At 37.9% G+C, this 22,446-nt stretch overlaps 1 protein-coding gene across 4 annotated transcripts in view; it reads right to left on the minus strand.

Annotated features, from left to right (window-relative positions):
- CEP83 (centrosomal protein 83) overlaps positions 1–22,446 on the minus strand; it is a 137,985-nt gene that overhangs the window by 14,674 nt on the left and 100,865 nt on the right. For 3 of the 4 annotated variants that reach the window (XM_086399072.1, XM_086399073.1, XM_086399074.1), the window contains 3 exons: positions 12,929–13,004; positions 10,686–10,843; positions 7,755–7,884 (listed from right to left, as the gene is read on the minus strand). In XM_086399072.1, coding sequence (XP_086255198.1) covers positions 7,755–7,884; positions 10,686–10,843; positions 12,929–13,004 — 364 coding nt within the window. Of the gene's footprint in view, positions 1–7,754; positions 7,885–9,413; positions 9,568–10,685; positions 10,844–12,928; positions 13,005–22,446 lie in introns of all 4 variants that reach the window. The other variant, XR_015163559.1, reaches the window with a different exon arrangement.

Here is a 22,446-nt window from a genome sequence, read left to right on the forward strand (position 1 = left end):
TTTCCAGACAAGAGTACTGGAGTAGGGTGCCATTGCCTTCTCTGATTTACACATTCAGATCCGATCAGATCAGTTGCTCAGTCGTGTTCGACTCTTTGCGACCCCATGAATCACAGCACGCCAGGCCTCCCTGTTCATCACCAACTCCTGGAGTTCACTCAGACTCATGTCCATGGAGTCGGTGATGCCATCCAGCCATCTCATCCTCTGTCGTCCTCTTCTCCTCCTGCCCCCAATCCCTCCCAGCATCAGAGTCTTTTCCAATGAGTCAACTCTTCGCATGAGGCGGCCAAAATATTGGAGTTTCAGCTTCAGCATCACTCCTTCCAAAGAAATCCCAGGGCTGGTCTCCTTCAGAATGGACTGGTTGGATCTCCTTGCAGTCCAAGGGACTCTCCAGAGTCTTCTCCAACACCACAGTTCAAAAGCATCAATTCTTCGGCGCTCAGCCTTCTTCACAGTCCAACTCTCACATCCATACATGACCACAGGAAAAACCAAAGCCTTGACTAGACGAACCTTTGTTGGCAAAGTAATGTCTCTGCTTTTGAGCATGCTATCTAGGTTGGTCATAACTTTCCTTCCAAGGAGGAAGCGTCTTTTAATTTCATGGCTGCAGTCACCATCTGTAGTGATTTTGGAGCCCAGAAAAATAAAGTCTGATGCTGTTTCCACTGTTTCCCCATCTATTTCCCATGAAGTGGTGGGACCGGATGCCATGATCTTCGTTTTCTAAATGCTGAGCTTTAAGCCAACTTTTTCACTCTCCACTTTCACTTTCATTAAGAGGCTTTTGAGTTCCTCTTCACTTTCTGCCATAAGGGTGGTGTCATCTGCATATCTGAGGTTATTGATATTCCTCCCTGCAATCTTGATTCCAGTCTGTGTTTCCTCCAGTCCAGCATTTCTCATGATGTACTCTGCATATAAGTTAAATAAACAGGGTGACAATATACAGCCTTGACAAACTCCTTTTCCTATTTGGAACCAGTCTATTGTTCCATGTCCAGTTCTAATTGTTGCTTCCTGACCTGCATACAAATTTCTCAAGAGGCAGATCAGGTGGTCTGGTATTCCCATCTCTTTCAGAATTTTCCACAGTTTATTGTGATCCACACAGTCAAAGGCTTTGGCATAGTCAATAAAGCAGAAATAGATGTTTTTCTGGAACTCTCTTGCTTTTTCTATGATCCAGCGGATGTTGGCAATTTGATCTCTGGTTCCTCTGCCTTTTCGAAAACCAGCTTGAACATCTGGAAGTTCACGGTTCACATATTGCTGAAGCCTGGCTTGGAGAATTTTGAGCATTACTTTACTAGTGTGTGAGATGAATGCAATTGTGCGGTAGTTTGAGCATTCTTTGGCATTGCCTTTCTTTAGGATTGGAATGAAAACTGACCCTTTTCAGTCCTGTGGCCACTGCTGAGTTTTCCAAATTTGCTGGCATATTGAGTGCAGCACTTTCACAGCATCCTCTTTCAGGATTTGGAATAGCTCAACTGGAATTCCATCACCTCCACTAGCTTTGTTTGTAGTGATGCTTCCTAAGGCCCGCTTCACTTCACATTCCAGGATGTCTGGCTCTAGGTCAGCGATTACACCATCGTGATTATCTGGGTCGTGAAGATCTTCTTTGTACAGTTCTTCTGTGTATTCTTGCCATCTCTTCTTAATATCTTCTGCTTCTGTTAGGTCCATACCATTTCTGTCCTTTATCGAGCTCATCTCTGCATGAAATGTTCCTTTGGTATCTCTGATTTTCTTGAAGAGATCCCTAGTCTTTCCCATTTGAGCCCCAAATCTTTATCTCCAGCCCAGTGCTATTCCCTGAAGTCCTGATTGATGTATTCACGAGAATACTTAATGTCTTCACTTGGAAGTCTAGTGGGCATTTCAAAGAGTTAATGTGTCCAAAGGGGGCATCTCTGTTTTACCCCTGAATCTGTCCTATCCAAGGTCTTTCCCATGTCAGTAAACAGCAATTCTACTTTAACCAGGTACTCAAGCCCACCATTTCAGTCACCTTTGATACATCTCCGTAATACCCTATAAACACTGTAAGCTCCACCTTTAAAAATGTATCCAGAATCCTACCATCAGCCTACTACTAGTTCTCTACAGCTCCCATCTGGACACAGAAAAGTGGTCTTCCTGAGTCCTCTTTGCCCCACTTACACAACAGGCAGAAATTCTCTTAAAATATAATTCAGATTATATCATGTCTCAATTCAAAACTCTCTAGTGTGTTCCTATTATTCAGAATAAAATGTAAAAAAAAAAAAAGCCCCAACATTACCCAGCCTCCTCCTACTTCTCTCCATTCCAGCTAATCAGGTCTCCCTTCTTGTATTCTTTCAACATATCAAGTCGACTCCTGCCTCCACCTTTTACTTTCTATTCCCTCTGGAACATTCTTTTCCTACAAACAAAAGATGGCCTCTCCCTTCTTTCCTCCAGGTCTCTGCACAATGTTACTTTATCAGAGCCTTCCCTGATCACCTGTATAAACCACCACCCTCTATCTCCACTAGTTTTCCTCTTAGCACACATCTTCACCTGATATGTGTTTGTTTCTTTACCCCATGTCTCCCATCCACTATCATATAAGCTCCTTAGTACAGTCTTTATTTGTATATGCCTGCAAATAAAACAATACGTAGCATATAGCAGGTTCTCAATAAATTTGTTGAGTAAACTGACTAAATGAATACAGAGAAACTGTGTAGAGAAGAGTCTGAGCTCAGATGTTAGCAATAGGAATAAAAAGAAATGAGGTGGGCAAAATGTGAGATATATTATAAAGGAAGAATTCATAGGCTCTAGATGAGTGTCTCCATAATACTTACGTTTACTCAGAATGTAACTGTGATATAAAAAGAAACGTATTTGGTCTTTTTCCTGGGTTACTGGCAGAGAGCTCCTAAAACTCGTGGAATTTCTTGAGTGACAGAAGCATCTTTTGCTATTCATAATCAGCCCTTTTGAACCATATCTGAGTTAATACTAATGAGTTAACTTGGGGTGCGATCCCTAGATAGTCTTAAAATAGTACTAGTCACTAGAAAAACCAAGTGGTAAGAAGGTAGGAATTTTCAGCCCTACTCCCACCTCCCATTCTCAACTTCTGGGAGGGGGGGTACTAAGACCAACACCTATAAAAACCCTTAACAAGGACACCTGGAAAGCCTTCAGCACAGTGAGTACACTGATTTGCTAGGAGGGTGGCACATCCCACCCCTTCTATACCTTGCCGTACACATCTCTTCTATTTGGCTATTCCTGAGTCATATTATAATAAACCAGTAAATATGAATTAAGTGTTTCCATAGAACCTGGGCAGGGGTTTTACAGGGACCCCGATTAACAGCTCTCGGTCAGCAGTGCAGAGGGCTGAGAACCCGGCAGCTAGCATGCGGGCAGTCTATGAGATGGAGCCCTTCAGTCTGCGGGAGCTGATGTGGCGTCAGAATTCAACTGAACAGTCAGATGCCCAGCTGGTGTACAGAAAATTAGGTAATTGGTTCTTGGTGCTGGAAAACACTCCAGAGTGGCCTTATTTTTAAAAAAGGGTAGAGTTAAGATGAGAGTAGGCCCTGAATCCAATATTGACTTGTGTTCTTATAAAAAGGGAGAAATTTGGACACACAGACAGATGCACAGAGAGACCACCATGTGAAGTCAGAGGCACCATCCACCAGCAGCTGGGAGAGAGGCATGGAGCAGACCCTTACCCCAGAGCCCCTAGAGGGAGCATGGCCCTGTGGACACCTTGGTTTTGGACTTCTAACTTTAGAACTATAACATTATACATTTCTGTTGCTTTACGCCACATAATTTGTAGTAATTAGTTATAGCAACCCTAGAAAACTAATACAAGGATTGACTAGATTTGGGAAAAGGGAGTCCTCAGGATGAATCACAGGTTTGAAGCGTAAGTGATTGGAAGAATGGTGCTCCACTGAAAGAAATCAGAGTCCAGAGGGGAGAGCAGCTGTAAGAAATGGTTTTAATTTTTATTTTAGTCTGATACAATCACAGGATAATCAAATGGATGCCTTAGTGTTATAAACATTACAACACAAAAGAGTATAAGACAAATCAAAAGATATTGATGCAAGAATCAAAGCTAAAATTTTCCTTTTATCACATTCTAGCCAAATTCAATGGACTCTTTTCAACAATCATGAGCATTTATCTTTGATATCTTTCTTTCCTGTGGCTTATATAACAACATACTATAGATCCTACCTCTATGACCATCTGACCATTCCTCTACTAAATCAGCTACTTTCTCAGTCAACTTAGTTCATAGTCCTTTTATTTTTCAGCCATTCCCCAACTTTGAAGGATCTAATTATACATCTTTAATCTGAACTACTGATCTTTATGCTTTGTTCCATTGTTTCTGGTTACCTACACAATATCTTAAGAGTCCAGGACTTGTCTACATGGATGCACTGTTATCAGTTTATACTGGACATGTGTTTAGTCAAATACATCTTCTCTTTGTACTCAACTGACACATGCTCTTTATTTCATTATGGTAACTCCTCTTATATCCTCTCATAGCTAAAATACTTCCTATTTTCCTTTTTCTTATTTAGCACTGTAATAGTCTGTCATTTTTTTTCTTTTGGAATACTTTTAGGAGTCATCCTTCACCTTCATTCTATACTGCAAGCCCAAATTCCAGACCTCTTACGTCATTTTAAGATTATTGTAATAGCTTTCTAACTAGTCTGTCTTCAAGCTTTCTTCTCTCTAGGAGAGTGGTTCTCAAATTTTAGTGTTCATACAGATCACATGGAAGTGACTAATAGATTCTTTAGGTATTGGATGTTATTTTATTTCTCCAATTAGATTATATGGTCAAAAAGGAGGAATTAATCATGCTTCTATGTTCTGCTCAGTGTATAACATAATGCCAGGCCACAAAACACATTCAATAGATACTTTACAACTTTAAGACTATGGTTCATTTCTTTTTCTAAACCATTCATAACCTCTAACTAAGAATTATTTCAAAGACATATACCTCAGAATAAAAATCACAAGTTATTTCAAGTGCCTCAAAGGGAAAAGCACAAATCATTGTCCTCTTACCAAGAGATTGCTCTTCATACTCACACTTTAAGAATGTGTGAGGAAAACATACAGGGAAGTCATTAGGTACAGAAGGGCATTCCAACTCAAGACACCTGGTCAAGCTTTTCCAAACAAATCAACAAAATATCATTACACACTGTCGTTACATCTTCGTGTAATGTCACTTACCAGAAAGGATATAAGCTTTGTGCTTAAAGAGGTTGGAGTTGTAAACGAACATAGTCAGATGGCAGTGAGCCATCTCACCTAGCCTGTAGGAAAAAGATCAAGCTGCTACTCCCCAGTTATAAGAACCTTTCACAGGGAAGTAACTCTAAAGGATTATGATTTCTGCTCTAGAGTTAATACATATTTGACCTGTTTTAAATCTTACCACATAAGAAAGTTGTGACTTTTGTCATCTAAAGAAATTTTAAAAGTCTGATGCAATTTTACGAATCCTCTTTATGTTATCTTATAAGCCAAAGTTTTCATACAGAAACAATAATTTGAATGGGAAAAGGGTCTGAGTTAAAGAAATTAATTTTATAGTGACTGTTTTGCCACAAGAAATAAGACTCATGTGTGCATTATGGCTACAATAGAGCAGTAGAGTATCTGGAATCAAAGAAAGGGGGAAATGAAAAGAGTAACAATGCAGAAAAAACACAGAATTAAGAATAGAAAGATGTAGGTTTCAGTCATGGCATTCCTAACTAGTCAAGTGATCTTGGCTACCTACCACTTCAGTTTCCTAATCTGCAAAAATCTATCTGAATACTAAGATCTCCCAGCCCTAAAATTACATACACTTATATACTTTTGACTGTATTTCCATGTCACATGTATTGTCTGTTTTTTCCCTTTAATTGAGGTACAGTTGTAAGCCTACAGGGTAGTGTTCCACATGATGGGACAGCTCTGGGTCATAATTATTTACTGAATTAACAACTTTCTACAACTTAAAATCATAATCCACAGATTACATTTTTAAAAGTAAAATAGGTATTTACTATATTCATACGCATCTTTTGGCAGTTATTTCAGTAGGAAAAACATTCATCCTAGGTCAATACTGATCCAAGGTTATTTTGCAAGTTTCTTAAAACACCACCTTCTCCCCTCTTTCAGGTATACCTATGATTAGTTGATAATCTCTGTCACCACTGGATGTCACTTTTGCACCAAAGGAAGTCAACCCAACCTAACCTCAATAATTAGAATCTGATCTCTAAGATACTTACCTCTAAAGCCTCAACATAAAAGTTTTTCTGTGAAAGATAAAATCAGCCCTTGTAATTTCTAATGATTTCCAGCTAAAATCTGGCTTCAGATGCTTTTAGGCTTCAAACAATACACAGAGGCATAAGTAGGATTTCTGAGATCATCCCAAGCCGTAAAATAACTTCACTAAAACACCATCAATAGCCATACACTGCTCAGTACTTATATGGACAGAAGGAAAGAGAAAGAGAAGTGATAGACTCAGGAAAAAACAATGAAACAACATAAGTATTTATATCTGAGTATAAAACACTGGTATTCCTATATAGTTAAGTAGTGTTTTATAATCTCACTGTTACACTACTTTTAGCATACAAAAAAGAGAAATGCAGTATTTATAAACCAAGAAAGTGGGGAAGTAACAACGTTTAGGTTTCTCATGTTGTCACTCCAACTATCAGGACAAATTTGGCAGTTATATCTAATAACATAAACAAGTCACTAGGAACTGCATCCTTTATTTCCAAATTCAGAATATGTAAATGATATACAGTTCTCTTAAGCAAATATGAACAACTACACTTACCAATAAACATATAGACATTAAGATAACAGTCTGTATATGTCTTGAAGTACCTTCCTCTCACTTTAGACCTTCTCAATTTCTCACACCAAAGTCAGTACTAAGGGAACTTATGAAATGAAGACAATTCATTTATGGGATTTTTTTTTTTACTACGTTCCCCTTCACCCAACATACATGTGCCAATCTTGCTGAAAATAACTGCTGAATTGCTGCCATAGTGAGCTATGGTTATTAATGGGGCTACGCTGCATTCCTTGGGTCTGCTGTTGTAAAAATCACTGACTTAGATGAATCACCTGGTTACATTATTTCCATGATGCCCTGGACTAAGTTTTTAGGTTCTGGAGAAAATATGCCTGCAAAGATGAAGTTTTAAAAAGATCATGAGTGTGGGAACTATCACAGGTGTTTCAGAAGCCAGGGGAGTCCTAGTTCCTTCTGCTGGGTAAGGAGATACTTGCTCCTATATTCCTGAGTTGGAAACAAAAAAGTATTGGAACCACAAAAACAATGTTACAAGAACTGGTTAAGCACAGCTGAAACAGACCTAATCACACTGTAAGTGAAGAATGAGTTATATGAGCCTTGTATGGGCTGGTCTAGAAACTATCAATGAAAACTACCATTTCTGTGGAAAAACGTATGTGGGTTCTGGAAAACTGACTTGTACACATATTTTGAAATAAACTTGTTGAGTAGTTTGCATGTTCCCAATTTATCTTTGCAAAGTTGACAGCAAAATGTCATGTTTAAATATCAAACTTAACATACCACTAAAGTCTGTTTTAATTATGTATTATATTCTCCTAAAAGAGTTATGTTTTTACTCTACAGAAATAATTTAATAAGAACCACTTGCCTTTTTTTGGGCAATTGCAGCTCGCTGCAATTTCTCCTTAGCTTGATTATACTTTTCTTCTCTGTCAGTGATACGTTCATGAAGCTTATGCTTTTCTTCCAACCATTGTATTTGCTTCTCTTCCAATGCCCTGTCAGAGAATGTATGCAAAACCTATTAACCCTTAGAATTAAACAGATATTACCACAAGTATAGTCAAACTCACTACCTCCTTCTTCACCACCTTCTTCCTTATCCAACACAGGCATTCTTGCATGACCACATTATTTCCTAACACCACCATTAGTGACTGTTTCCTATGAGCCAGCAACTGTGCTTATTAAAAGAGTACATGTACTACATCATTTATTCTTCATAAAAATCTTTTTATTTTTTAAACGAAGGATAATTGCTTTACAGAATTTTGTTGTTTTCTGTCAAACCTAAACATGACTCAGCCATAGGTATATATATGTATCCCCCCAGTTTTGAACCTCCCTCCCATCTCCCTCCCCATCCAACCTCTCTAGGTTGATACAGAGCCCCTGTTTGAGTTTCCTGAGCCATACAGAAAATTACTGTTGGCTATCTATTTTACATATGGTAATGTAAGTTTCCATGTTACTCTTTCCATACATCTCATTCTCTCCTCCCCTCTCCCCATGTCGATAAGCCTGTTCTCCATGTCTGTTTCTCCATTGTTGCCCTTCAATACCATTTTTCTAGATTCCATATATATGCGTTCAGTTCAGTCGCTCAGTCGTGTCCAACTCTTTGCAACCCCATGAACTGCAGCACACCAGGCCTCCCTGTCCATCACCAACTCCCGGAGTCCACCCAAACCCATGTCCATTATTAAGTCGGTGATGCCATCCAACCATCTCATCCTCTGTCATCCCCTTCTCCTCCTGCCCTCAATCTTTCCCAGCATCAGGGTCTTTTCCAATGAGTCAGCTCTTTGCATCAGGTGTCCAAAGTATTGGAGTTTCAGCTTCAACATCAGTCCTTCCAATGAACACCCAGGACTGATCTTTAGGATGGACTGTTTGGATCTCCTTGCAGTCCAAGGGACTCTCCAGAGTCTTCTCCAACACCACAGTTCAAAGGCATCAATTCTTTGGAGCTCAGCCTTCTTCACAGTCCAACTCTCACATCCATACATGACCACAGGAAAAACCATAGCCTTGACTAGACGGACCTTTGTTGGCAAAGTAATGTCTCTGCTTTTTAATATGCTGTCTAGGTTCCTTCCATGGAGTAAGCGTCTTTTAATTTCATGGCTGCGATCACCATCTGCAGTGATTTTGCAGCCCAGAAAAATAAAGTCAGCCACTGTTTCCACTGTTTCCCCATCTATTTCCCCATGAAGTGATGGGACTGGATGCCATGATCTTAGTTTTCTGAATGTTGAGCTTTAAGCCAACTTTTTCACTTTCATCAAGAGGGCCTTCAGTTCTTCTTCACTTTGATACCACCAAGCTATTAAAAACTGAGCCCAGTAAAGATGGCAATCAGCATTGTTATCAAGTCTTAATGTGATATGTTTTCTAGCTAGAGTAAATTTCATATACATGCTATTTTATAGTAACATCATAACAACTTACATTTTTAAAGCTTTTCTGTATGCTTTATGATTTTTTTGTATCCTCACTATAGGCAGTACAAATGAGATATACAAACCCTGAGGAGTCAAGACTACATGACTAAGGTCATGCAGGTTTTAAGTGTCTTCGCTGGGACCAAAATCACATCTTATTGACCGCTAGTCCAGCTATTTTCTGCTATGTAATCATATAAATGGGCCTCCCTGGTGGCTCAGTAGTAGAGAATCCACCTGTCAATGCAGGAGAAGAGGGTTTGACTGCTGGGCTGGGAAGATCCCCTGGAGAAGGAAATGGCAACCCACTCCAGTAGTCTCGCCTGGGAAATCCTGTGGAAAGAGGATCCTGGCAGCCTGTTAATTAATGGGGTCGCAAAGAGTTGGACACAACTTAGCGACTAAACAACAATCCTATGAATAACATTCAGAAACCAATGATAAGTTGGTTAAATTTGCTAGCTATCCTGTTATTAGAATTCTTAAGCACATTTGAAATCAAACACTTAAAGGTTTAAAGGATTCCAAAACACTTAAAGGATTCCAAGATACAAATTTCTATGTTTTTTTTTTTTTTGCAAAATGTAAGCAAAATAATTTGGACTCTGTGGTATGTCACAACACATCATGGACAATTATCTTGCTTACTTTTCTTAAAATTCAACCACATATATGAAGCCATGGACAAGCCTTAAAAAATGAAAAACTGAAAATAAGAAAAAAAAAATTTATGTGGCAAGCAGCCTTCAGAAGAAAAAATGTGAAAAGAATAATGTTTTATAGATTGAAAAACTTATAATGACATGTTATAATAACAAAGCAAATACAAAATAGTAGTTTTGTACCACATATAAATAAAATTTTCCAGGGAAATCTTGATCACCACAATCATCTCCCTACAGTTTACTAGACTGTCTATTACTAAGAGATTCCAAGATCAAAAAATATAAACAAATGAGCTTTTCAGAGAGAAAATCCAAAAGATTCTAATTCTAGGAAGTAAATTGTACATACCAAAAATTTTGTTTCTGACTTCTAGCATTCAGAAGAATTTATATATTTGAAGTAATAAGAAATGTATTGATTTACTCAATGAATAAAGAAGTGTTTCTTTGAAGGTTTTCAAAATACTGTGGTCAGGCAAAATTTTAAGAGGTCTTTTCTTTTTTTAAAAAACCAATCTCAGAGTTCTAAAAGCTCATCTCTAGAAACAGAAAATACATTACCTAAAACCACTGTACATGTCGATGGGGTATTTTAACTAGTTATCAAAATACATTCAACACTGGAATCATCATTAAAAGAATACAGCATAAAGAAGAAACAATTTGTACATAAAAAAAGCAAAACTCTACTTTTCAACTTCTAGTTGTGCTTTTTCAGCTTGGCTTCTTAAATTTCGGCATTCCTGTTTTAACCTCTCCACCATTTCCTTCAGTATTTGGTTTGAATTCAGCAACTCATTTTCTGACTGTGCCAGTGAGGTCACTTGGATCTGCAAACCACTGATTTGCTTAAAAGAGAAGAAGAGAAACATAAACAAATGCAACAGAGTATGAGAGACACAGAAGACACTAATCTTCCCTCACAAATGTCCCACCCAACTGATGTGCCCTTGGGGATGCCCTGGAACAAAATAATAAAAAGCAGCAGCATTAGGATCATTTCTTAATATAACCAGAGACTATAAAGAACTTTATTCCTCAATCTGCAACTGAGTCCTCTCTCCTCTTGCCCAAATAAGCAGGCCAGAAGAGGTACTAGAAACGGGGAGAAGGGTCCTTAGAAAGAGAGCAGCAAGGTAAGCAAAGAGAATCCAAATATGAGTCTCCTAGCCTCCTAGGAAAGAATAGATTTTAAAAGGTGAGCTGGGAAAGCTGCTAAGAAAACCATCTCATACTCCCACAAAGTTGTGATTAGCACTCCATCAGGGGGTTCTGCTTTCTGAACAGTCAGAAATCATAAATACAGAAAGGCTCACTCTCACATTGTTTCTGAGTAGTTTTCAAGCAGTCTATACATCCAGTGTTGGGCAGAAGAAAGATAATTTGAGAAACCTAATGAATGGTAGGGATTCCTTTGCCTCTAGACCCATTTATCAAACTGTGAAATGTCACTCAGGCTTCTCTATCCCAGTTTATCTGGGAGTACTTTTTCTCATGAAAAGTAGTTGATTACCTAGTTACAAATTAACAGGCTAGGAGATTCACATCACTGCTCTTAAGTTCTATCCAAATAACACATTTGGGACACATTTATACCTACTTCTTGCAAAAGCCATTTTACCAATTAATAAACAAGTTCTCCTTTTTCTTTCACTTTCTTCTACCTCTAAAAGCCATTCTCTGAGAGAAGTTAGGAGGCAGAGAGTTTAAGTGATTTCAGATCAAAAGAATTCATTATAAGACAAGAGTCAAAAGAAACCAGATTCTTTATGCAATAAAGAAGAAATAATTCCATTACTTTCTGATGGTAGCAAAGCCATCTACAGAATTATATAGGTACAAAAAGCAATCATCAGAAAAATAAAGTAAAAAGGTTATATCTCAGATTTCTATTTTAGAATGAATTTCTCCAGAAGAATATTCAGTATTTTTAACTGAAGCTGTAAATATTAAATCTGTATTATAGATGGCTGAACAAGCAACCTTCAAAGAGCTTAATATTTTTCCATATCTTCAGGATGACAGAAAGCTCAATGCCAATGAAACTAGATAACTTCTGAGTATTAAACATTATGCCCTCCTACTTCAGACTCAGAAACCGTAACTATATATGCAAAGCATAAATCCTAAAAATGGAATTTTCACTCCTCATGTTTTGCCCATATAGATCTTTCCTAAACCCAAACAACTTGAATTAAAATATGAATTTCCTTCCATAAATACAACTCTTTAGATTTCACAGGGATGTAATTTAAAAAATAGCTCATGGAATAAGAAATGCAAAGTTACAAGTCAATCACACAAGTAACTCAAAACAGGGATGATCTTTCTAATTCATTTTTTAAATTTATAATATCAAAATATTGTCCTTTAAAATATAATTTTAAAAAACTGATCTTGGGACCTCTCTGATGGTCCTATGGTTAATAATATGACTGTCAATGCAGGGCACAAGGGTTCAATCCCTGGTCCCAGGAAGATTCCACACGCCATGGGGCAATTAAGCCCCCGTGCCACAAGTGCTAAGCCCACACACCACAACTAAAGCCCAAGCACCCTAGGGCCCATGCTCCACAGTAAGAGAAGCCGCAGTACTGAGAAGTCTGCACACCACAACCAGAGAGCAGCCCCCGCAGCTAGGAAGACTGTGTGAAGCAACGAAGACTCGGCACAGCCATAAGTAAATAGTGATAAAAACTGATCGTGGGCCACAGCATATAAATATTATAAGAGAAACAGCAATTAGCAAAAGAAACTTAATGAACTAGAGCTTAAAGAGGTTTAAACACTTTATCTTTACATATCAACCTCATCAATTCATTATCAATTGAAATATTTTCAGAATTCTTATATATAAAATGCCAATAGATTCAAAACGCAGATTTAAAGAAGCACTTAAAAAAATAAAAGCAATATGTTTGCTAAAATAATACCTGTTTCAGGTCAGAATTTTCTTTTTTTTCTTTTTCTGCATTTTCAATATCCACAATTTGTTGTTGAAGTTTTAACCTAAAAGTCACAACCCAACAAAAGATATTATTAAAAATCCATAGTTCATATATTTCACTGAGTTAGACAATCATCTTACTGAGTGCTCATACTGACACATGGCATTGTCTTTATGCAAAGTGGTAGATTCAAAGGCAAAGATTTTGACTTCAAGCAACCAAGTCGTGTTCATATATAAGTAAAATGTAACAAATTTCTACTTCTGCTATGAAAAAATCTATGAACTATGGGCACAGAGAAGATGAGAAATCAATTCTATCTAGAAGGATGAGAGATTACTACATGGAGATGTAACTCTGATGGGTAGGGCTCTGCCAAACACAGGGGACAGCCTGAACAAAAGGCTTTGGTGGAGAAGAGCACAATGGGTTAGTAACGCAAGAGAAAGCAGTCCAGTTCAGGAGGAGCCATCTTACAGCCAGGCAGTGTTTCACAATTTACAACATGCTTTCAGATATACTGCTTCTTCATTTTCATTCCACTAGGTTATACAGCTTCTAAATGTATCTTTAAAGCCTTCCATGATGTCTAGAGTATAACAGACAACTTTTAATTAAGGTTGGCCAGTTTAGTAATTTCCCACAATAGTTCTATGGAAGTAACAAGAGTCATCTTTATAATTTCAAATAATACAGAAAGGCTTAGCTAAGTCAGGCCCAAATCACATTGCTACCAAGCAGCCAAATTAAGATGGGACAAAGATCTTCTCATACCTAAGTATTCCTGTGTCTCACTTCATTATGCCTCAATTATACTGATTTTAAATCCAGAATTTAAAAGAAAACTATCTAGTACAAGACAACATACCATGTTCTGTAAAATATATTGAGTTTTCATCCCTGAGATGAAAGAACACTTACACAATTTGTGTCCTCTTCAAAAGGAATGATACATTCTCAGCCAAAACCTTAAAAACACAGTGCATCCCTGGTGACCAAAGGACTAACCTCATGAGAAAGACTTTACACTAATTAGCTTTGACAGGATAAGCTCTCAACCCTCCCTTTTAAAAATCCTTCAAACACTTACCTCAAATATAATTTATTTGGCACATACTCTTTATAGTTTAGCATTAATAGCATGCCTTTTCAACCTAATTACAACTGCTTCTTGGGAAGACAACATTCTCAAGGGCCTAGAGTTGTGCTTTAAACACTAATAAAGATTCAGTATTTGCTGATGGACTAAATGAACCAACTCAAATCTTGGATTAAATATTTAAATGCACAAGTTGGTTGGACAATATGACATGGACGAACCATAAAATACATTGCTTCTGAGATAGGTACATACAAAGCCAGAAACAATTGCTCTAAAGGAAGAGAGCCAGTCTTGCTCTGCCTGTGCTCCTTAGACAGGACTAGTCACACTCTGATTCTGTAAGTCTAGCTATACGTAATGCTCTCAAACCTGTGCATTTTCCCCTTAAATGTTTATGGTGTTATTAATTTGGCACTTTTAGGTTACTGAGTTAATAAAAGTTTCTTTCTACGTAACTACGAAGATGATAATAGAGGAGAAAACACTGTGGGTCCTCTCTCAGGTCCAGAGTTACAGTGCGGCTTCAAATATAGCTTGGCTCTTGTCAAGATTTTGGATACACCTGGTAAATCAGTTAAGAAACAAGACCCAGTTATGAAAGTATTCAGTTCAGTTCAGTTCAGTCGCTCAGTTGTGTCCGACTCTTTGTGACCCCATGAATCACAGCACGCCAGGCCTCCCTGTCCATCACCAACTCCCGGAGTTCATTCAAACTCACGTCCATCAAGTCAGTGATGCCATCCAAGCATCTTATCCTCTGTCGTCCCCTTCTCCTCCTGCCCTCAATCCCTCCCAGAATGAGAGTCTTTTCCAATGAGTCAACTCTTCCCATGAGGTGGCCAAAGTATTGGAGTTTCAGCTTTAGCATCATTCCTTCCAAAGAAATCCCAGGGCTGATCTCCTTCAGAATGGACTGGTTGGATCTCCTTGCAGTCCAAGGGACTCTCAAGAGTCTCCTCCAACACCACAATTCAAAAGCATCAATTCTTCAGTGCTCAGCCTTCTTCACAGTCCAACTCTCACAGCCATACATGACCACTGGAAAAACCATAGCCTTGACTAGCCGGACCTTTGTTGGCAAAGTAATGTCTCCGCTTTTGAATATGCTGTCTAGGTTGGTCATAAGGAGTAAACATCTTTTAATTTCATGGGTGCAATTACCATCTGCAGTGATTTTGGAGCCCAAAAAAATAAAGTCTGACACTGTTTCCACTGTTTCCCCATCTATTTCCCATGAAGTGATGGGACCAGATGCCATGATCTTAGTTTTCTGAATGCTGAGCTTTAAGCCAACTTTTTCACTCTCCACTTTCACTTTCATCAAGAGGCTCTTTAGTTCTTCTTCACTTTCTGCCATAAGGGTGGTGTCATCTGCATATCTGAGGTTATTGATATTTCTCCTGGCAATCTTGATTCCAGCTTGTGCTTCTTCCAGCCCAGCGTTTCTCATGACGCTTTCTAAATAAATTATGTAGACATGAAGAGAAACAAAAATGCCCTACATACAAAATTCGAAGCCAAATAAACCAAAAAATGATAGAGTATCTGACAATCATTAAACATGAAAGAGGTAAGAATATCACTTTGGTAGACTATAAAAGATGATCTACATAATTCTCTTCAGTTCACTCTGCTGAAGCAATGCTGGCTTAGAATTCACAACTGGTTGGAGATTTTTATTTCTTTAAGGAGAAAATTAGTCCTTGATTTAAGATCATTATAGCTAGGGATTCTAAGGGATATTTACATTTAACAAAAAGTAACCTTAACAGGGATAAATTCAATGGTCTTAAATTTCAGTAACAGTAAGAGTTCAAAACATGTAGATATTATTTTGAAAAAGTGTTGAAGATGATTAGAAGGTTTTGAATAGTCAAAGGGTATCACAAGCCAAAAGAAAATAAGTTTTAAAAGTACAAACTATAGAAGAAAGTACAATTAGTTTTCATAAAAGGATCACGCGATCTGAACTGAACCTTTGAGTCTGAGGAGAAGGTAGAGGTGAAGAAGAGGGTAACTGCCAAAGCAAGACTCCAGAGGAAATAAAGGGGTGGGATGAAAAGTACTACTTACTTTGGATATAAAGGGAAAAAAGAATCTTAATAGAAAGGGAGGAGGGGATGGATAAAGATACAGGAATTCTCAGATAGTAGGAAGTGCAAAAAGTTCATATCCAGGATCCTTTGCTCAGGTACAAGTAAGAGCATGGTGGGACAGTGGACACAGTTTCCAAGCTGAATGGCAGCAGGGGAACCAGTCTAAGAGATAGGAGGAATTTTTTTTTTAAAGTACAAGAACTATCAGTTTCATTATCTTCAGTGAAAATGGGGTGGAAAGAAAAAAAAAAAAAATAAGTGTCTGAAATGACTGGCTCTAGGAGATGACAAGGTCTCCAAACCACGGCTAAGTGAAAGGGCTTAGAATACAGATGAAGAATGCCAGAATTGAGATAAAATAAACAAATGGCTAAGGTGTTAGAAGAGTCAAGAATATGAATAGTATGATCAGTAAGAATGATGGGAAAGGACAGAAAATAGAGAAAACCTGAAACAGAAGTGAAGGTCCTCAGGGACCATTGGGGAATATTCTGTATGTCAGTAACTGGTAGAAAAAAAGACAGGCATGAGATAGATGCAAGCAACATCAAAGGAAAGGCCATTTTAACCAAAGTTAGTCAAACAATTGTAGGCAGATTCTTTACCAGCACAGCCAGAAAGCTGAGTGCCAAAGAACTGATGCTTTGAACTGTGGTGCTGGAGAAGACTCTTGAGAGTCCCTTGGACTGCAAGGACATCAAACCAGTCAATCCTAAAGAAAGTCAGTCCTGAATATTCACTGGAAGGACTGATGTTGAAGCTGAAACTCTACCTGATGTGAAGAACTGACTCACTGGAAAAAACCCTGATGCTGGGAAAGATTGAGGGCAGGAGAAGGGGACGACAGGGGATGAGATGGTTGGATGGCATCATCGACTCAGTGGACATAAGTTTGAGAAAGCTCTGAGAGTCGGTGATGGACAGGAAAGCCTGGTGTGCTGCAGTCCATGGGGTCGCAAAGAGTCGGACACCACTGAGGAACTGAACCGAACTGACTCAAACAATGGTCTGAAAGCAAGAATGGGATTCACAAACAGTGATTTCTCTTCTTGGTCCCTAGTTGTAGGAGACAGGATGGAGAAATAATTTCTACTTAAAAATGCTGCCAGGCAATATACCATCGGGACAAAGTTATCAGTGAGGGGGGTGTTTTAAAAATGTAGAGACTATAAAAAAATTTTATTGGTAATGGGACACATTTCAGAGGCTACAGCAAAAATTGTTAATGGATTACTGATGGGGAGAAGTTGAAAAGTAAAGGGTAAGTTGAGAAATGAGAAACTATGAGATCAAGTGCTTTACACTTTGAAAGTAATTATGAAAGAAACTATATTTGAAAGTAAGCAGACTGGAAAACCAAAGTACAAACAGAGTATGCAGCTGCAGAGAAGTTCAGTGGGAAACACTTGGAGTAACAGTGAGATGGAGCTGTTCTAAGTTCTCTTCAAAGTTCTCTTGTACTGACTACTGCCTACGTTTTCTATGACACGCAGCTGATGTATGTCATTTCAACATTCAGTTAACTATTTACTGAGTACCTACAAACGCAGAACCCAGTCCTAAGTGTTGCAGATACACCGGAGAATAACAGACAAAATCCCGTCTTTAAGGAACTTACAGTCCAACAGCACTGTCTGATAGCTTTCTTTAATGATGGAAATGTTCTATAATTTGCACATCCAATATGATAGTTCCTAGCTACCTGTGGCTACGTACATTTGAAATGTGGCTATTATGACTGAGAAACTAGACTTTAAACTCTTGGCTTCATTTGATGTCAGTCTCAATTACCACACAGAAGTTGTATTTGTGATTTCTCTATTGTCTAAGATCCTTAGAATCAGTTTTTTGAGAAAGGCAGTTTTTCATGAAAGCCAAGGTTCTTGCCCTGAGTGATGGAAATCGTCTCTGGTCATTATTAGTAAAGAAAAAAGGACCTTCCTGGAAAGATACACGAGACTCTATGAATAGACAGAGAACTAGAGAGCCAGAACCAGGCTAGAGTAATTGGCCTGAATTACAAGCAAGGACATGTCACACAAACTGTCTGGTCTGTCAAAAGCTGCCACATATTTTTCCATCCCTTATTTTGCTGTTCAAATTCTGTAAAAGAACTTGTTCACCTGGCCAAGTCTAAGTCTCCTGCTCCCTACTAAGATGATATGCAACAGATAATTCATCTCAAGATACAGTATAATAAGTAGAAAGGAATATATATAGGAGAGAGTTTTTTTAAATGTTTCTAAAAAACTTAAGAAAAAATTAGAAAGCCACAAACAGAAAAATACAGCTCTGGCTTTAAACTGCAAAACTTTTAAATGATCAAGTTCTCTTTCTTTCAGTTTATTAACTGATGCTATTTCTCTAAGACACCTCTTCCCACTTGTGGTGACAAATTGCACTTTACCACCTCTCCCTCTACATACCACCACCATGCCCATGCACTCAGAAACAGGCAATAAAACTTCAGCAGAGTCAGAGTGCCCTATCCCTCTGGCCACAGTGGTGGGCCCAGGGACAGGCATATGAACCATACACAAAGTCTTTCCAGATTTTCCTAATTTGAATCATCAAGTGAGAACTCTGACTCTGATCTCAAAAGACAGTCTTGTCCTCACAGAGAAAGCAGTAGAAGAGCAGCAGATACAGGAGTTAGGAAAGAAGAGAGGAGGCAGGGAAAGGAGGGAAGAAGTCACTCTCATCTGGCACATTTGAGTTCCTGGATCCAGCTGTCCGTGAGACCAGCACAATCCCTGTCCTGTCCAAATATATCTCAGCCAATAAAGTACCACCCCCCAACCCTGCCACCACTTTTTGTTATGCCTAAGTTAGCTGAAGCTGGGTTACTGCCATAACCAAAAGTTGGCTGGGTATGTGATCTTATTTAAAATTGTGTAATTTTAACATGTTTTTAATTTACAGGTAACTTTATAAATTTTACAAACTTGTGAGGGGGGAAGCCTTTTGAAATACAGAATACTAACTAGAATAATCATTTTATTATTTAGGCCAGTGATGAAGAAACCATGTTAATGAAGACAAGAGACTGGAATGTAATTAATAGTTGAAAGCATCTGCCAAAGTGATTAACCCCACTTTGTAAATAAATGGATACTTCTGCTTTATATGCTTTAGGCTTTTCATAACCCTAGCAAAACCTTTTTCTCCACAGGTAGTCTCTTTCTGACCTACCACAAATTCTATGTAAGACAAGTCACAATGATGATTGTTTTATTAACTGGTCAAAATAGACCTGGTTGATATAGCTAGACTTAATAAATCAGAAGACCAGAATTGCCACGGGAAAAACACAATTATTGACCATTAAAAAACGTACAAATTTTGTGAATTAACCCTTCTGCTAATAAATATATTTTAAGTTGGTTATTAGGTCCTTATTTTAATAAATTAGGGTCCATCAGACATTATAAATGGCCTGGAGAAACTGAAGAGGAATCAAAAAATGATCAAAGTGGCTAATATAAAATCATTTATATTTTAAAAATACAGGAATGAAAGCTGCTTTATATAGCATAAAAAAATAAGGGTCAAGTTCATTATTGTCTTCAAGTGATGATTGCTGCACATTTTATCACTATAGCAACAGAAGCCCAAACCAGGAGAAACAGGCTTAAATTCTAACAGAAAGGATTCTAATTGGCCAAACGGTGGGACCATAATAAGATAAAACATTAGAGTGAGGTTTCTGGGGTGAGGGCGGGCCCCTCTCTCTCCTTTCTGGAGACTATCAAGAAGAGATTTAAAAAAGAGCCAAACTGTCCTGATTCATTAAAAAAATATGTACCCACCTAAAAGCAAAGAGTAGCATAAGACTGGCTCTCAAAATCCGTAACAGATTTATGATCCTAGAATTGTCGTAGCTAACATTTAAATTAATAGCTCATAAAACCTGACATTTGTAAATAATACATATATCTTTGCCTGAGGTGATTCCTGGGTAATGAAAATTAAAAACTGTGTTCCAAAACATAACCTACAGCTTAATGAACATGATTAAAAAAAAAAAAAAAACACCTCTCAACTGTAATCTATATAATTAGAAAGTCATTAAGATTTTAGAATTTTTTAAAAAGCAGATATAGGGGACTTCCAGGTAGCAAAAGATAACAGTAAATGCCTAGTTCTATGTTTTATACACACACACACACACACACACACACGTCCTACAAAAATATAGAAAACCAAGATCAAATAAAGCCAGACAAAATCACATCTTTCACATAAATGGAAGACAGAAAATGCCCAAACTTCAAAATACCTCTAACGAAAAAGAGGAAGATAATTCTAAATCTCAACAGGCGATCTCTTATGCTCCTCCTGCATGTGTGCTCACTGCATGTGAACAGGCTTAACTCATCCATTAAAACAAAAAGGTCTCTAGTTTGGATACAAAGCAAGACCCAGCTGCTTATGTATGCTACACATAAAAGACACATTTAAACAGACAGACTAACAGTAAGTACACCAGGCAAATGGAAGCAATAAGAAAACAGGAGTAATAATAATATCAAAGTGAAATTCAAGCCAAAAAAAAAAAGACAAAAAGAAAGTGCTAACAGCCACAATTCATAAGTGTAACTGTTATAGTTATCTATATACCAAATAATATAGCAATCACCTATGAAGCAAAAAAATTACAAGAAATGTAAGGAGTCATAGATAGAAGCACATTAAACAATAGGAGACTTTAATATATAACTCTTTGTACAAGACAAATGAAGAAAAAATAAAAGTATGGAGAAGAACCACCACAGTTAATAAGGTAGATCTTATGGATGTATATATCAAATTTTATACTCTTATAATTGAGCACTTTCTTTACTAGCCCTTATGTAACACTCACAAAATTGATCCTGTATTACAGGTCTAAGACTGGGATAAGGCAAGAGAGGTGCCCAGGGTAAAAAAATTAATGAGACTCAGTCCAGATTTCCTGCAAGTCCAATGTCAACACGAACCCTGATTGCCTCACTGGCTTTACACTAGTCTTGGCCTTGTTATACTAGGTCACAAAGAAAACATTAGTATGTCCTATAAAGCAGAAACGGAGAAGGCAATGACACCCCCACTCCAGTACTCTTGCCTGGAGAATCCCATGAACAGAGGAGCCTGGTAGGCTACAGTCCATGGGGTCGCTAAGAGTTGGACACGACTGAGCGACTTCCCTTTCACTTTTCACTTTCATGCATTGAAGAAGGAAATGGCAACCCACTCCAGTGTTCTTGCCTGGAGAATCCCAGGGATGGGGGAGCCTGGTGGGCTGCCGTCTATGGGGTCGCGCAGAGTTGGACACAACTGACGCAACTTAGCAGCATCAGATAAAGCAGAACTAACAGAAACAATACTCTCTGATCACAATGCAATAAAACTAAAATTTAACAATAAATAAATAAGGCCTATCACCTGGAAATTTAAAAAGCTTCAGTAACTTACATGTGACTGTACTGGAGACAAGGCCTTTAAAGAGGTAACAAAGGTTAAATGCAGTTATATGGGTGGGTCCTTATAAGACTGGTGTCCTTATAAGAGGAGGAAGGAGGTAGCAGGGATACGTGAGCACAGAGGAAAGGCCCCATGAGGGCACAGTAAGAATGCAACCACTCAAGCCAAGGAGAGAGGCCTCAGGGGAAACTCAACCTGCTAATACACAGATCTCAGGCTTCTAACCTCCGGAACTATAAGAAAATAAATTTCCATTGTTTAAACTACCCCTGTCTATGGTATTTTGTTATGTATGGCAGCCCTTGAAAACTATTCATTTCACCTTCTATTAAACAACCACACCTTCTATTAACACATCTTCAGTTAATCCCTAGGTAAAAAGATGCAAATTAAAATTAGAGAATTTCTAAAAAATAATGATAATTAAAACACTACATAACATAATCTCTATGATACATTTAAAGCAGTAATAAGAAAATTCTCAGTATGACACTTTTACCAATAAAAATGAAAGAATGAACATTAGGTGAAGTAAATTTCCAACTCAAAAAATAACCAAAAAAATTAAGAAATAAACTAAAAGAAAGTACAAGGTATAAAACATGATGTTAGAAAACTAGGAACCCACAAAGCAGCTAGTAGAAAATACATGACTTTAGTAAGGTCACAGAATTCAAGAACAACACATAAAAGTCAACTATATTTCTAACTATGTGTGTGTTTTCTTTTTTGGAGGGGCTTCCCTGATAGCTCAGTTGGTAAAGAATCTGCCTGCAATGCAGGAGACCGTGGATGTTAGCAATAAACAATTAGGAAGTAAAAAAAATTTTTAAATAACTGTT

The sequence above is a fragment of the Bos grunniens genome, chromosome 5 (genome assembly GCF_055505025.1).
Source record: "Bos grunniens cultivar Pamir isolate PY7600 chromosome 5, Bosgru_T2T1.0, whole genome shotgun sequence".
NCBI lineage: Eukaryota > Metazoa > Chordata > Mammalia > Artiodactyla > Bovidae > Bos > Bos grunniens.